General features: G+C 47.8%; 1 protein-coding gene across 1 annotated transcript in view; it reads left to right on the top strand.

Annotated features, from left to right (window-relative positions):
• Positions 1–935: 935 nt before the first annotated feature.
• Positions 936–17,120, top strand: part of UNC5D (unc-5 netrin receptor D) — a gene marked incomplete at its 5' end in the record, with an annotated part of 94,252 nt that continues 78,067 nt past the window's right edge. The window contains one exon of the mRNA XM_083880569.1: positions 936–1,029. Within this exon, the coding sequence (XP_083736695.1) occupies positions 936–1,029 (94 nt within the window). The remainder of the gene's footprint in view (positions 1,030–17,120) is intronic.

The raw sequence follows: 17,120 nt of genomic DNA, 5'->3' as shown, positions 1-17,120 counted from the left end.
GCGATGCGGGCGCGCGCCGCGGGCGCGGAGAGCGGAGAGCGGAGAGCGGAGCCCGCAGCGCGACCGGGAACCGCATCCCCGAACCGCATCCCGGAGCCGCATCCCGGAGCCGCATCCCCGAACCGCATCCCGGAACCGCATCCCCGAACCGCATCCCGGAGCCGCATCCCGGAGCCCCGCAGCGCGGGGGGCAGGAGCGGGAAAACCCCCCAAAACCGCCCAAAATCCCGGCGAATTGTCTGGCTGGAGATCGGCTTCACATCCTCGGCACCACATCCCCGGCACCGCATCCCCGGCACCGCATCCCGGGGCTCCATCCCTGGGCTCCATCCCCGGCTCCGTTCCTGGCTCCATCCCTGGGCTTCATCCCCGGCTCCGTTCCTGGCTCCATCCCTGACTCCGCATCCGCGGCTCCGCATCCCGGGGTTCCATTCCCAGCTCCGCATCCGCGGCTCCGGATCCGCAGCTCCGCATCCCAGAGCTCCATCCCGGGGCTCCGCATCCCGGGGCTCCATTCCTGACTCCGCATCCCGGGGCTCCATTCCTGACTCCGCATCCCGGGGCTCCATTCCTGACTCCGCATCCCGGGGCTCCATCCTCGGCTCCATCCTGGGGCTCCTCATCCCGCGGCTCTGAATCCCGGGGCTCCATCCCGGGGCTCCATCCCGGGGCTCCATCCCGGGGCTCCATCCTTGACTCCTCATCCGCAGCTCCGCATCCCGGAGCTCCATCCCTGCTCCACATCTCCGGAGCTCCATCCCGGATCCATCCCCGGGGCTCCATCCTTGACTCCGCATCCGCAGCTCCGCATCCCGGCTCCATCCCGGCTCCACATCCCTGACTCCGCATCCCCAGAGCTCCATCCCCGGAGCTCCATTCCTGGCTCTACATCCCCGGTTCTGTCCCGGCTCCATCCCGGGCGCTGCGGGCTCAGGATGGGCGGAGGAGCCCCGCGCCTGCCCCGGCCGCTGCCGCTGCTGCTCCTGGGGCTGTGTGTGTGTCTGTGCGGCCGGACGGGCGCGCTGCGAGGTGAGCGGGGCTCGCTCGGCCCCCCCAGGGCCGGCCGGGGGCGCGGGGGTCGCTCCGGGGGCTGCGGGGATGGGGGAGAGGGGGGATGGAGGGGACCCGCCGGGAGAAACAGCCGCAGCCCAGCGCCGGGAAAAATATCTGTGATCCCACCTGCGGGGAAAATATCCGCTATCCCACCTGCGGGAAAAATATCCGCTATCCTACCCAGGGAAAAAACATCCACTATCCCACCTGAGGGAAAAAATATGCGTTGTTCCACCTGTGGGAAAAAAAAATAAATATCCGTTATCCCACCTGAGGGAGAAGCATCCGCATCCTCCCTCTGGGATAAACACCCGCATCCCACCTCCCGGGAAACCGCCACAGGGAGCGGAGGCGACGGCGCCGGGATGCGCTGGGGGGTCCCGGGGTGGTCTCGGGGTGGTCCCAGGGTGGTCCCGGTGGTTTTTCCGGATGGATCTGGCGGTTCTGGGGTGGTCTTGGCAGTGGTCCCTGCGATGGTCCAGGCGGTGGTCCCAGGGTGGTCCCGGGATGTCCCGGGTGGTCCCGCTCAGCTCCCCGGGTCTCGGCTCATCCCCGCGGGCTGCGGTCTCTCCGCGCTGTGGGAGCAGCAGCCGCAGCGGCCTCGGGGGGCTCGGGGGGCCCGGGGGGCTCGGGACCGGTTGGCTCTGGGCCCGGACACGGCTCGGGCCGTCCCGGGACGGGCTCGGGAGGCTCCCCGGGCTCATCTCCGGGCTCATTCCTGGGGTGATGCGCACCCGCGGCTGGAGCTGCTGTCCTTCTGCAAGGGAGACACCGGAGATGCTCCGAATCCCTTTTTTTACTGTGAATTTATTTCACTTTTCCCCGGTAAATTACCCCAGGGCACCCGGGCAGGGATGTCCCCCACCCTCATCCCCTGGTTGTCCCGCACCCTCGGGGCTGCCCGGGCTCCTCCCGGCGCTGCAGGTGCGGGGATTGCGGGCGGGCTCTGCTCTGCCTTTCCCAGGAAAGCACCGGCTGCGGTCAGGCGGCTCCGGGTGTTCCTGACAGCAACGGGCTGTTCATGGAACCTCCGGGGTGTTCAGGGCAGCTCTGGGTGCTCAGGGCAGTTTTGGGTGCTCAGGGCAATTTTGGGTGTTCGTGGCAGCTCCGGGATGCTCACAGCAGCTCTGGGTGTTCACAGCAGCTCTGGGTATTTATTCACGGCAGCTCCGGGTGCTCAGGGCAGCTCTGGATGCAGTTTTGGGTGCTCACAGCAGCTCTGGGTGCTCATGGCAGTTTTGGGTGCTCACAGCAGCTCTGGGTGCTCATGGCAGTTTTGGGTGCTCACGGCAGCTCTGGGTATTTATTCACGGCAGCTCTGGGTGCTCATGGCAGTTTTAGGTGCTCATGGCAGCTCTGGGGTGTTCACGGCAGCTCCGGGGTGCTCATGGCAGTTTTTGGGGGCTCAAAGCAGCTCCAGGTGTTCACAGCAGCTCCAGGTGTTCACAGCAGCTCTGGGTGTTCACAGCAGCTCTGGGTATTTATTCACGGCAGCTCTGTGTGCTCATGGCAATTGTGGGTGCTCATGGCAGTTTTGGGTGTTCCTGGCAGCTCCGGGATGCTCACAGCAGCTCTGGGTGTTCACGGCAGCTCTGGGTATTTATTCACGGCAGCTCTGGGTGCTCAGGGCAGTTTTGGGTGTTCATGGCAATATTGGGTGCTCATGGCAGCTCTGGGGATTTATTCATGGCAGCTCTGGATGCTCATGGCAGTTTTGAGTGCTCAGAGCAGCTCTGGGTGCTCAGGGCAGCTCCAGGCTGTTCCTGGGAGTTTTGGGGTGCTCATGGCAGCTCTGGGGTGTTCACAGCAATTTTTGGATGCTCAGGGCAGCTCCTGGCAGTTTTGGGTTCTCACAGCAGCTCTGGGTGTTCACAGCAGTTTTTGGGTGCTCATGGCAATTTTGGGTGTTCCTGGCAGGTTTTGGGTGCTCACGGCAGCTCTGACTGGGGCAGAGTTTTGGACACGGTTTTGGGGAAGAGAAGAGATTTTGGGGCAGTTTTGGGGGCAGTTTTGGGGCAGAGCAGGGATTTTGGGGCAATTTTGGGGCATATTGGGGCATTTTGGGGCATTTTTGGGGCATTTTGGGGCATTTTTGGGGCGGTGCTGCCTGGTGCTCACCAGCAGCTCTGGCTGGGACAGTTTTGGGCACGGCTGTGGGGCAGAACAGAGATTTTGGGGCGTTTTGGGGCAATTTTGGGGCGGTTTTGGGGCATTTTGGGGCATTTTGGGGCAGTACTCCCCAGTGCTCCCCACCAGCCCCAGCTGGGGCAGTCCAGGCCCAGCTGCTCCCCCAAGCCAGGAGGGTTTTTTTTGTTTTATGAAGTTGTCTCAAAGCTGCCTGGGAGACAGATTGAGCTCAGCTTTCCTCTTCTGAGCGGGGATTAAAGACAAATGGAGCTGCTGTAGGAACCCCTGGCACGGCGTTTGAAATCTGCTGGAATGAATAAACACGGATAGCTCTGGGCTGTTGTTTTCACAGGAAAAAAAAATTAAAAAAAAAATTAAAAAAATCGCCCAGACAGGCTCGAAATTGGAGGAGAGAACCACTAATATTTATTATCTCACTTGATGCCTCCAAACTAATTTTAAGTTGCAATATCTGTGAACACAGCATTAATTCTCCATCCCCCAGCCTGGAGCTGCGTCTCACACGGTGCTGAAATCTGAAGGGATTTGCTGCTAAAGAAGCAAATTTTGGGTGATTTTCCTGCCTTTCCCTGCCCTGCTCAGAAATGAAGGAACAGGGGCGGCTCTGGAGGTGCTGGAGCAAAGATTTAAAGTTTTAAATTGCTTTTTTGGCCGTGATTTTTGCTGTTGCGAGAGCTGCGGTGTGTTTACGGTGGCGCTGTCCAGCAGCACCAGCCGGGGATGGGGAAAGAATGTTGAGTTTGGGGTTAAAAACAGCCATTTCTGGTTGGGATAAAACCAGAAACTTCTAGTTCAGGTAAAACCCAGCAATTTCTGGTTTGGGGTAGAAACAGCAACTTCTGGTTTGGGGTAGAAACAACAACTTCTGGTTGGGGTAAAACCCAGAAAATTCTGTTTAGGGTAAAAACCAGCAACTTCTGGTTTAGAGTTAAAACCAGCGATTTCTGGTTGGGGTAAAAACCATCATTTTCTGGTTGAGGTAAAACCCAGCCACTTCTGGTTTAGGGTTAAAACAGCAACTTCTGGTTGGGGTTAAAAACCAGCAATTTCTGGTTTGGGGGAAAAACAGCAATTTCTGGTCTGGGGTAAAAAACCAGCAACTTCTGGTTTAAGGGATAAAAACAGCAACTTCTGGCTTGGGGTAAAATAGCAACTTCTGGTTGGGGTTAGAACAGCAAATTCTGGTTTAGGGTTAAAACAGAAATTTCTGGTTTAGAGTGGAAAAGCAACTTCTGGTTCAGATAAAAACAGCAACTTCTGGTTGAAGTTAAAAACAGCAACTTCTGGTCTGGGGTGAAAACAGCAACTTCTGGTTTGGGCCCAGATTGGCCCTTTAGTCTCACATTTAATGATGTAAATTAGATGAGGCCCCAATAAGCCCATCCTGGAGGGGCTGGGGGTTCTCTGTGTGCCCCAGGATTTGTCCCCAGAGCTGGTTTTGGGGTTACTGGTGCTCAGCTGTGCCCGTTTCTTCCCCAGGGGAGGATTTGGGGTGTTTGGGGCCATTTCTGCCATGCCAGCCCCAGTGAGGACACTCCAGCATTGATTGATCTGCTCTTCAAGTGTCATTGATAACCCAGCCCTGGGTCTGGCTTTATCCTGGGCTTGACTTTACCCTTAGACTTGACTTTATTCCTGGGCTTGGCTTTACCCCTGGGCTTGGCTTTACCTTTGGGTTTGGCTTTATCCTTGGATCTGGCTTTACCTTTGGGCTTGGCTTTACCCCTGGGTTTGGCTTTACCTTTGGGTTTGGCTTTATCCTTGGATCTGGCTTTACCTTTGGGCTTGGCTTTACCCCTGGGTTTGGCTTTACCTTTGGGTTTGGCTTTATCCTTGGATCTGGCTTTATCTTTGGGCTTGGCTTTACTCTTGGATCTGGCTTTACCCTGAGCTTGGCTTTACCCCTGGGCTTGGCTTTATCCCTGGGCTTTGGGATGGACACAAATCCAGGCACAAACCCACCAATATCAGACTTTTCTGTGCTCTTGGAGCCTCCCCTGACTCTGCTGGGTCTCTCCATGTCAACAATTCTGCATTTTGAGCCCGGACAATTCTGCATTTTGAGCTCGTTAGGACAAAGCGTTAATTAAAACAACGACCCCACGCTCAGCTCCCCCTCCCCTGCAGGACCTGTGTGGGCTTCTCCATCAATATTTATATAATTTAATTTATTATTTATATTATTTAATTTGTAATTTATATTATTTAATTTGTAATTTATATTATTTAATTTGTAATTTCCCAGGAAATGAACCTCCCCAGGGGATAAACTCCCTTCCCTGGTGGGTTTAGGGGCAGCTCAGGGTCCATTTCTCACCTCTCCGGGGTGACCCAGGGCTGGTGGAACTTTGTTGTCCTTAGACAGGGACAGGATTGTTTACTGATTGTTATTGATTATTTTCTCTAAACCACAGGGGATTTATTGATTTATTATTTTCTCCAAACAATGGGGGATTTATTGATTTATTGATTGTTCTTGATTATTGTCTCCAAACCATGGGGGATTGATTGATTGTTATTGATTATTTTCTCCAAACCACGGGAGATTTATTGATTTATTGGTTGTTATTGATTATTTTCTCCAAACCAAGGGGGATTTATAGATTTATTGATTGCTATAGATTATTTTCTCCAAACCACAGGGGACTGATTGATTTATTGGTTGTTATTGATTATTTTCTCCAAACCATGGGGGATTTATGGATTGTCATTGATTATTTTCTCCAAACCACGGGGGATTTGGGGACTTTGCAGAGCAGGGTGGCAAAACAGGAAATAGGAGTAAGTGGCTTGGAATTATTTTCTTGGGGGTTCTGTTCAGCCCTTAATAAATATATATATATAAAATATATATATTATAAAATATAAATAAGTATATTATAAAAATAGAAATATAAAATTATATATTATATAAATAATAAATATATAAACTATATTATAGAAATATATATTATAAAAATAGAAATATAATATTATATATTATATAAATAATAAATATATAAACTATATTATAGAAATATATAAGATATAATATATACAAATATATATATAAATACATTAAAATAGATATTTTTATATATAAATACATAAATATATATATATAAATATATAAAATTTTAAAAATGATTATAAACTTTTTTTTCTGCAATTCATTTCTGTGTTTGTGACATGCTGTGACAGAATCCAGGAGACAAAATAACCCCTGATTTGGACAGGAACATTTCCCTGCTCTGGAGCACTTTGGGGTCTGGTTTGGGGCACTGACCCTCCCATCCCAAACACAAATAATTCCATTTCTCCCAAGACGGAAAATTCCAGAGCCCAGCAGCCCTGGGGGTCAGTGGCTCTGTGTTTTTCCTGTATTTTTAGCCCTGCTCTGGAGGAAGGAGGAGTCTGGGGAAGCAGCAGAGTGTTGACACCAGAGGCTGCTGTTCCTGAGGCTGCTGGAGCAGATGGTCACATTCATCTGCCTCAAACACACCCAAAATGCTTCATTTGCTATTTATAACTGTGAATGGTCCGGCTGTGCCGCGCGGGGCCGGGCACTGGGGAGGGGCTGTGGCCCTTCAGAGCCCACCAATAAATCACATTTTGGGGCCTTCAGCTCCCACCAATAAATCAAATTTTGGGGCAGGTAGGGGAGGGTCTGTGGCCCATCAACTCCCTCCAATAAATCCCATTTTGGGGCTCATCATCTCCCACCAATAAATCAAATTTTGGGGTCCACCAACTCCCACCAACAAATCACATTTTGGGGGCCATCAGCTCCCACCAATAAATTCCATTTTGAGGCAAGCAGGGGAGGGTCTGTGGCACATTTTGGGGCCCTTCAGTTCCCACCAATAAATGACATTTTGGGGCCCATCAACTCCCATCAATAAATCCCTTTTTGGGGCAGGTAGGGGAGGGTCTGTGGCCCATCAGCTCCCTCCAGTAAATCCCATTTTGGGGTCTTCAGCTCCCACCAATAAATCCCATTTTGGGGCTCATCAACTCCCACCAATAAATCAAATTTTGGGGCCCATCAATTCCCACCAATAAATCACATTTTGGGGCAGGTAGGGGAAGGTTTGGGACCCTTCAATTCCCACCAATAAATGACATTTTGGGGCCCATCAACTCCCACCAATAAATCACTTTTTGGGGCAGGCAGGGGAGAGTTTGTGCTCCTTCATTTCCCACCAATAAATCACATTTTGGGGCCCACCAACTCCCATCAATAAATCCCTTTTTGGGGCCCATCATCTCCCACCAATAAATCACACTGGCCCTGGCAGTGAAACCTTCAGAAAATGTGGATTTTGGCCATTTCTGGTGATGTTTTCACAGGATATTTGTCAGTGGCAGGCTCAGGGTTTGAGTTACCAACAGAAGCTGTGCCAGGGTTGATTTTTGTGCTGATTTTTGGGCTGGGAAATCTCCCTTTGCTGAGGCACAGAAATACAGGGTCCCCTGCCCTGGGTCCAGGTGAGTTTTGGGTTAAATCTGCTGGGCCAGAGCACAGGAATTATTGATGTTCAGAGGAGACAAAACCCATCAGAGCTCAGCCCTGATAAACCCCAATTCCTGCAGCTGCTCTGGCTGTGAACTCTGAGTTTTGTTGTTATTTTTTCTCTCCTTTTCCACGTTCCCATTCAAGGCAGTGGGAGGAACGAGGGGGATGAACACAGCTCTGAGTGCAGGACTAATTATTGTCCTTAAAGAAGATAAAAAAAAGGAAAATCGAGTGCTTGTCCAGGCCTCTTTTATCTGTACCAGGAGCCAATTATTTAATTCAGGATGAAATTGAGTCTGGGCAGTGAAGAAGTGCCCCGGTAACATCTGCTCTGAAAATTCACCTCTTGGATCTCGGATCCATTTTCTTCTCATTAATCCGAGAGGAGATTTGGCACGTGCTAATTAAAACCAATTAAAAACACTCGTTGACCTCCCAAACTGTTATTTATTCATAACAATTTGCTTGTAATTTAAACTGATAATTCCGCTTTGAATAATTGAAAACCCGCCACCGAACTTAATTTAAAGCCGAGCGACGTCCGCGGGAATAAATTGCACGAGACGGTGGTTTCATCAATAACGTGTCAAAAGCCAATCAATATTTATGGCTCAGAGCTCTGGTAATGGATGGTGATGTTTAAAAAAAATATATAACAACCTTCCTGAAGAGCTGAAATTTCCTCCTGGTGTGAACCCCCTGGGCCAGAGCTCTGGAAAGGAGGATTTGCCTGGGAACAAACTCCTGGATTTGACACCTTGGAGGTAAAAAAAATAAAAAAGCATCTTTAATATGAAAGGATCAAATAAAAGAGAAGTTCCAGAGTCCAGTGGGGAAAAGTGTTCAATGTTCCTTCTGCATCCATAAGCCAAACGCACAATTTAAAGTGGCTTTTTTTTTTTTTTTTGGGTTTTTTTTTTTTTTTGGACTGATTTATTTTAGATCAAATAAGGGAGAAGTTCCAGAGTCCAGTGGGGAAAAAGTGTTCAATGTTCCTTCTGCATCCATAAGCCAAACTCACAATTTAAAGTGACTTTTTTTTTTTTTTTTTTTTTTTTTGACTGATTAATTTTAGATTTACCTGGTTCAGATTCATCCCAGGCTCAGGGGACACTCTGGGCCTCACCCCTCATCCAGGAGAGTTAATTGGGATCCAGGGTTTTCTGGGAATCCTGGAATGTTTATTTACTATCAGCTGTGGAGATTTAATGTCTGTAAAATATAAAACCAGATCCTGAAGTGGTTTTGTGAATCCCCATCCAGGTTATTATTTTATTCCTGTGGGGCCAGGAGTGGGGTGGGGACCAGTCCAGGCAGGAATTCAGCCCCAAACCCAGCAGGGCTCTGCAGTTTCCCTCCAGAGGGGCCAAACGAGGATGGAATTGTGGATTGGGGCTGTGCAGAGAGCAGGGGGATTCCCCAGATCTCTGAAATCCCTGGATTGCTTTGGGATGTCTCCCTGCAAGGACATACAATGGGGAAAATATCTTTATTTTCCTGCCCACACAATGGGATCAGAATCTTTATTTTCCTGCTCATATAATGGGATCAAGATCTTTGTTTTCCTACTCACACAATGGGAAAAAGATTTTTATTTTCCTGCTCACACAATGGGATCAGGAACTATGTTTTTCTGCTCACACAATGGGGAAAAAGATTTTTATTTTCCTGCTCATATAATGGGATCAAGATCTTTATTTTCCTGCCCACACAATGGGATCAGGATTTTTATTTTCCTGGAAGCGGCTGGATTTGTGTTTCCTCACCAATTCAAACTCCCCTTTTTGTTTTTTTATTTTTTTAATTTTATTTTTCTGGAGAACATCTTGCACACTTGCATTTTTCTGGCTGCTGTCCCTGCCTGCCCTGGTGTTTTTCCTCCCTCTGTCCCCGCTGAAACATGAATTATCATCTCAGCACCGCGGACCCGTGAGAAATGGCCCGGAAAACAACTTAAAGAGCAGCTCAGCCGAGCTGGTGTGGTGCCTTTGGATTCCTGGATGTGTCCTGGAGGAATTTATCTCACCTGGGTCAGGACTTTCTCAGCCATTTCCAGTTCCAAGCAGCGATTTCCAGTTCAGTTGAGCCCTTGGCTTTGTGTGACACTCAGTGAGGGGAGCAGATCTTGATTTTCTTGGGAGTCCATCCCTTCCTTTGTCCCTCTGTCCATGGCCAGGCGCAGGGAGTGAATTGAGAGTGATAATTCCAAATTAATTCCATGGACACGGGGATTTGGGAAGCCTGGATTGGGTTCAGTGCCTGGAGGTCAAAGTCACGACAAGGAAGAACGACACTCACTGTCAAGTTGAGAAGTGAGGAGAGAAAAGAGGAAGTTTATTATGATTTGAGGTTTAAATAATATTTGGAATTTGAACCGGGATTGGGGGATGAAGGAACCACCTCTCTGACCCCAGTGGTCAACTCAGAAGTCCATCACAGAGAAATATGAAAACAATCTACATTGTTTTGAGAAACTCCAGGAGAAATATGCAAAAAACCATCAGAAGGCTGAAGATTAGAACGACACTTGGCTTTGTGTGACACTCAGTGAGGGGAGCAGATCTTGATTTTCCTGGGGGTCTGTCCTTGTCTTTGTCCCTCTGTCCATGGCCAGGGAGTGAATTGAGAGTGATAATTCTGAATTAATTCCATGTTCACGGGGATTTGGGAAGCCTGGATTGGGTTCAGTGCCTGGAGGTCAAAGTCACGACAAGGAAGAACGACACTCACTGTCAAGTTGAGAAATGAACAGAGAAAAGAGTAATTTTATTATGATTTGGGGTTTAAATAGGATTTGGAATTTGATCAGGGATTGGGGGATGAAGGAACCACCTCTCTGACCCCAGTGGTCAACTCAAGTCCATCACTTTCATCTTTCTTCCTGAAAAGAATGGGGTTTTTTACAAAACATCAGTCTTTGTTTATGTTAAATAAACATTTAGGAGAAATGTTTATAACTCAGATTATGTTAAATAACATTAGAACCATAAAGAAACTCCAGTAGAAATACAAAAACAAAAATCAGAGGACTGAAAAATCAGGGTGACACCTGGAGCATCCAATGACCCACATCCTCCAAATAAACCTCTTTTTTATTATTTTTATTATTATTTTCTTTAATTGGAATAGGACTGGAACTTTTCTGCTTCTCTCTCTGGGGTCGCCAAAGGAGCCCAGAGGATTTTTGACCTTTTTTCCTCTCTCTGGGGTCACCAAAGGAGCCCAGAGGATTTTTGACCTTTTTTCCTCTCTCTCTGGGGTCGCCAAAGGAGCCCAGAGGGTTTTTTCTGCCTCACTGAGCACCAGCCCCGGAATAAAAATTATTTTTACAAGGAGTTGGGAGTTTTTCCCCAACACCTCAGGAACGGGGCTGGGCAGGAGCTCCTTTATAAACCCTTTAACAACAACAATTTCCCAAATCAAAGCAATCTGCGCTTCCCCATTTCCAATTTCATTTCCGAGCGCTGAAGCCTCATAAAAGGTTTTACAGCTCTGTGAAACCATCCAGCAGCCGACAGTGGCGTTATCTTCGCTGGAGTTATTTTATCTTTAAAATGATGAGGATTTGTTCTGCTCCTTTTTTTTTTTTTTTTTTTTTTTTTTTTTTTTTTTTTTTTTTTTTTTTTTTATGCAGAAATAGAATGCTAACAGATGCGAAAGTTTATTTTTAAACTTGGCTAGGGGCTGGAAAAGCACATTTGGTGGAGGTGTCGTTTGGTGCTCTGAATGTATTTCAGGCTTTAATAGTAAAATGTTAAAGAAATAAAATAAAATAAAAAAATCACAGAGCTGATGATTTCTGTGGTGGAGGTGACACCGAGGGTGGACATGGAGAATTTCCCAAATTCCATCCCAGGGTTGCCCTTTCCTGCCTGGATGCTGCTGGAAAAGCATATTATTATTAATTATTGATTAATATTTATTATTTATAGTTATTTACTATTAATTTTGTTAATTATGAATAATTATATTAATTAGAAGTAATAATATTAATGATGATGGAGGTGATGATGAGGAATAGGAGAGAGAGTGGAGCTCTGGGTGTTCCCAAAATCCCAGGGAATCCGGCCCAGGATTTATTGGAGGATGTCACAGGAACTTCAAATCATTGTTGTGGATTTTAATATATTTAATATATTTTAAATATATTTATTTTATATATATTTATAAATATTTATATTTGTATATATTATAAATATATATTTATATGTATTTTTGAAAATATTTAAATTTATTATAAATAATACAGAAATATAATATATAATTATAATATATAATTATATAATAGTAAAATATATAATATATAATATATAATATGGAATTTATTATATGTAATATATTATATGTAATATATGTAATATATTATAGGTAATATATTATATTGTATTGTATTATATTATATTATATTATACATATTATAATTATACATATTATAATTACACACTTTAGATATATTATTGAAATTATTTAAAATTATTATTTTTTAACATTTGTATTACATGTTTAAAATATATTTTAATATGGCAGGGAATACAGAGTTGTGCGGCTGTAATTAAAACCAGGTGTTAATTGTGGAGACAGGCAGAGAGGAGCTCCCAGCCCCAGCACCTGCTCCCATTCAGATCGAGGAACAAAAAGTAATTTACAGCAACAGATGGGCTCCAACTCGTGCTGGAGCCGCTGAATTCTTTTTCATTTTTGATTTACGACGCCTCCCTCATACAGCACCGAAACAGCTCCTGTGTCGTGTTCTTTTATCATCCTGGGGAGGTGTGAGAGGGACCAGAGTGTCACTAGACTGACATGAAAGGGCCACACTCACCAGTCAGGTTGTGAGAACAGAAAAAGAAGGAAGTTTATTTGAGATTTTGACTTTTACAGCTTTTAGAGTTTGATCAGGGATTGGGTGATGAGGCTGACACCTTTCTGACCCCACTGATCAAACTAGAAGTCACTTAATTTGTCCTCCTTCTTCCCAAAAGGAATGCACAGTTTTCAAAACATCATTTTTTGTTTACGTCACAACGCGTAAAAACTCCAAAATGTACAAAAACACAAATATCAAAATGCTGAAAAAAATCAGGGCGACACCAGAGTGTGTTTGTGTCTGCTGAGGGATGGAACAGGGAGAGCAGAGCTCGGTTTGGAGCTGGAACCCAACAGGAGCGAGGGTGGAGGTGCAAATCCCACAGGAAAAACTCCAAACCTGCCTCTCCCAGTGGGGATGGGGCAGGAATTAGCTCAGGTCTGGTGTGGTTTTGTGGGGCAGGAATTAGCTCAGGTCTGGTGTGGTTTTGTGGGGCAGGAATTAGCTCAAGTCTGGTGTGGTTTTGTGGGGCAGGAATTAGCTCAGGTCTGGTGTGGTTTTGTGGGGCAGGAATTAGCTCAGGTCTGGCCCAGGGTTTGTGGGGCAGGAATTAGCTCAGGCCTGGTTGTAGTTTATTGGGGCAGGAATTAGCTCAGGTCTGGCCCTGGGTTTGTGGGGCAGGAATTAATTCAGGTCTGGTGTGGTTTTGTGGAGCAGGAATTAACTCAGGTCTGGCCCTGGTTTTGTGGGGCAGGAATTAACTCAGGTCTGGTGTGGGTTTGTGGGGCAGGAATTAGCTCAGGTCTGGCCCTGGTTTTGTTGTGGGACAGGAATTAGCTCAGGTCTGCCCGTGCTTTTGTCACCAAATCCCAGAGATTTCGCTCTGGCTGCTCCACTGTGAAGATTTGGGGATTCCAGGCTGGAATCCGTTTGGGGATTTGGGATCCCTCAATCCCCAGCAGCTGGTGCCGTGTCCCAGAGCCAGGACAGGGTTTAATGGCCCATCTGGTGGCTGGAATTGCCGTCCCTGCGGGCTCAGTCCTGCCCGGGGACAGAGACTGTGCCAGGAAAACAGAACTGGAGCTGGATTTCCTTCCCTTGGGGTTCCAGGGGCTCCAGGAAAACAAAACTGGAGCTGGATTTCCTTTCCTTGGGGCTGCCAGGTGCTCCAGGCTGTGCCAAGAAAACAAAACTGGAGCTGGATCTCCTTCTCTGGGAGCTCCAGGGGCTCCAGGAGAACAGAACTGGAGCTGGATCTCCTTCCCTGGGGGCTCCAGGTGCTACAGGCTGTTCTGGGAAAACAAAACTGGAGCTGGATCTCCTTCCCTGGGGGCTTCAGGCTGTGCTGGGATAACAAAACTGGAGCTGGATCTCCTTCCCTGGGAGCTCCAGGTGCTCCAGGAGAGCAAAACTGGAGCTGGATCTCCTTCTCTGGGGCCTCCAGGGTGCCCAGAGCAGCTGCTGGGCTGGGAGAGCTTTGGGATGCAGGCAGAGCACTCTGCACCTGTGCCAGGCTGGGGGAACAGGGACCATTTCCGGTGATTTCCAGTGGGACAGGTGTGATTTTCAGTGGCACAGGTGTGCCATTCCCAGTGGGACAGGTGCCATTCCCAGTGTGTCATTTCCAGTGTCACGGGTGTCGTTTCCACTGGGACAGGTGTGATTTCCAGTGGCACAGGTGTGTCATTTCCAGCATCACTCCCTGGTGCACAAATTCAGTATCTGTGCCTTGAAGAGGAGCAGACTGGAGGTTCCAGCTGGCAGAGGACAACTGCACAGACAGTTGGGATAGGAGAATTTTTCTGGGATATTTTTTCTGGGATAGGAACTGCACAGGCATTTGGGATAGGAGATTTTTTTCTGGGATAGGAACTGCAGAGGACAGCAGGGATAGGATATTTTTTCTGGTATATTTTTCTGGGATAGAAACTGAAGAAGACAGTTGGGATAGGAGGTTTTTTTCTGGGATAGGACATTTTGTTTTCTGGGATAGGAACTGCACAGGCAGTTGGGATAGGAGAATTTTTCTGGGATAGGATAATTTTTCTAGGATAGGATATTTTTTTCTGGGATAAGAACTCAGAAGACAGCTGGGATAGGAGATTTTTTTCTGGGATATTTTTTCTGGAATAGGAACTGCACCGACAGTTGGGATAGGATTTCTTTTCTGGGATAGGAACTGCACAAGACACTGGAATAGGATATTTTTTTTGGGATAAGATTTTTTTTTTTCTGGGACAGGAACTGCAGTTGTCTTTGGAAGACAACAACAACAACAACAAAACTCCAGGAATTGTGTGGATAGTTCGGGAAACAATGGAAAGTTTCCCAGCTGCCGCTGAGTTCGTTGTGTGTTAGTTGGGCCCAGGAGAGCAGCCACCACCTCCTGCGGTTGATTATGCAAATGTGGATAAATATGTGAATACCTATTCCAACTTTTTATCCTCTGCAATCTAATGTCTCCCCTGACACAATACTCTCAAATTATCTTCAGTGAGTAATGACTTGCATTTAGCATTTTACACCGAACTGTCATATAGATCATTTTCCGTAATACTTTACATAAATTAGGAATCCTCCCCCATGGAACGAGCGCGGCTGCCGCGAGAGGTTTTTTTACAAGATTAAAAGTGCAAACAACACAATTCCGGTGTAATTTGGAAACCCGCGAACGGAGCTGAGGTGGGAAACGTGGAGGTGACAGCAAATTACGGAGCCATCAGTCAAAACCCCACGGGGAGCCCTTTGGCTTCCCCAAAATGGGATTTATTGCCTTTGGCAGGGTGGGATTGGGGCTCGGGGTCATTATCCTGCTAATTGTTACCCTGGTAATTGTTGTTCCGTGGCCTCGCTGGCTCAGGGTCTTGTTATCCTGTTAATTGTTATTGTGTTTATTGTTATTCCATCCTGGCTCTCTCTGGGACGGAGAAGGTTTGGGGTTCTGGGGGATGGAGAGGAGGATGATGATGGAGGAGGAAGGCAGGTTTGGGGTTCTGCGGGGTGCAGGGGGTGATGCTGAAGGAGGGAGAGAGGTTTGGGGTTCTGGGGGATGCAGGGGTGATGATGATGATGGAGGGAGGCAGGTTTGGGGTTTTGTGAGGATGATGATGGAGGAGGAAGGCAGGTTTGGGGTTCTGGGGGATGCAGGGGTGATGATGATGATGGAGGGAGGCAGGTTTGGGGTTTTGTGAGGATGATGATGATGGAGGAGAGGTGGGTTTGGGGTCCATGGGATGAAGAGGATGATGCTGAAGGAACTCCTGAGCCCACCTGAGGCAGGTTTGGGGTTCCATGGGGTGGAGAGGAGGATGATGAAGAAGGAAGGGAAGTTTAGGGTTTTGTGGGCTGGAGAGGATGGTGCTGAAGGTGCTCCCAAGCTCACCAGAGGCAGGTTTGGGGTTCTGTGGGATGGAGAGGATTATGATGCTGAGGGCGGAGCTCTTGATCTCACCTGAGGCGGGTTTGGTGTTCCCCGGGGTGCAGAGGATGATGATGATGATGAAGGATGGAGGGAGGGAGGTTTGGGGTTCTGTGGGGTGCAGGGGATGATGATGAAGGAGGGAAGGTGGCTTTGGGGTTCTATGAAGGTGGGAAGGTGGTTTTTGGGATGAAGAGGATGATGCTGAAGGAGCTCCTGAGCTCCTGACCCCACCTGAGGCAGGTCTGGGGTTCTGTGGGATGAAAAGGATGATGATGAAGGAGGGGACAAGGGACAGAGGTTTGGGGTTCTGTGGGTTGCAGAGGATGATGATGCTGATGGAGGAAGGCCCCAGGGACCAGGCTGGGCTAACTGGGAGCTCCTTACTGGGCAAACTGGAGGCGCCACCCCCTCCGCGAGCGCGCGCTGGGCGCGGGACCCCACAGCCGGTGTTTTCCCCCAAAACCTGCTAAATGTGGCTGAATCATCTGCTGCTCTCGGAGGCAGTGGGATTTCTGTTTCCTGTCATTACCATTTCACCAACTTGGGCTGCCAGCCCAAACTCTGCTGCTCGTTTTCCCCGCCGGGATCCTCCTGGTGCCATCCCAGAGGAGCTTTTTGGGGCCATCCCAACCCCACTCGGGATATTTTTGCTGCCAGCAGCCCCCAGAGCTGGGGGATTCCAGGATTATTTAATTTAAAATCTGCTTGGAAGGGGCCAGAAGCTCTTCCCTGGGCTGGGGGATGTCCAGCAGCCCTGGAAATCCCTGGATTAGGGATGATTAGGGATGATTAGGGATGATTCTGCATGTTAGGAATGCGCGTTATAAAGTTGGCTTTTGGCAAATATTAAAATGAATGCTCTACGTGATGACGTGGAAAGTTTCACTGTATTTTTTTTAAGTCGTGAAAGCTTTTTGTGACATTTAAAACCAGTCAAGCCAGCTGACCAAACTAGATCAAACTGTCACCAGAAGATACAGAGAGAATATTCCACATTTCAAAGCTTTTTGTGACGTTTAAAACCAGTCAAACCAGTCGAACGAAACTGAATCAAACTCTCATCAGAAGAAACAGAGAGAAACTTCCACATTTTAGAGCTTTTTGTGACGTTTAAAACCAGTCAAATCAGTTGACCAAACTGAATCAAATCCTCACTGGAAGATACAGAGAGAGAGAATTTTCCACATTTCAAAGCT

This window comes from Zosterops lateralis (genome assembly GCF_965231275.1).
Source record: "Zosterops lateralis genome assembly, chromosome: 30".
Lineage (NCBI taxonomy): Eukaryota > Metazoa > Chordata > Aves > Passeriformes > Zosteropidae > Zosterops > Zosterops lateralis.
Note: the sequence above shows the minus strand (reverse complement) of the source record. Positions and strands in the feature narration are given on the sequence as shown.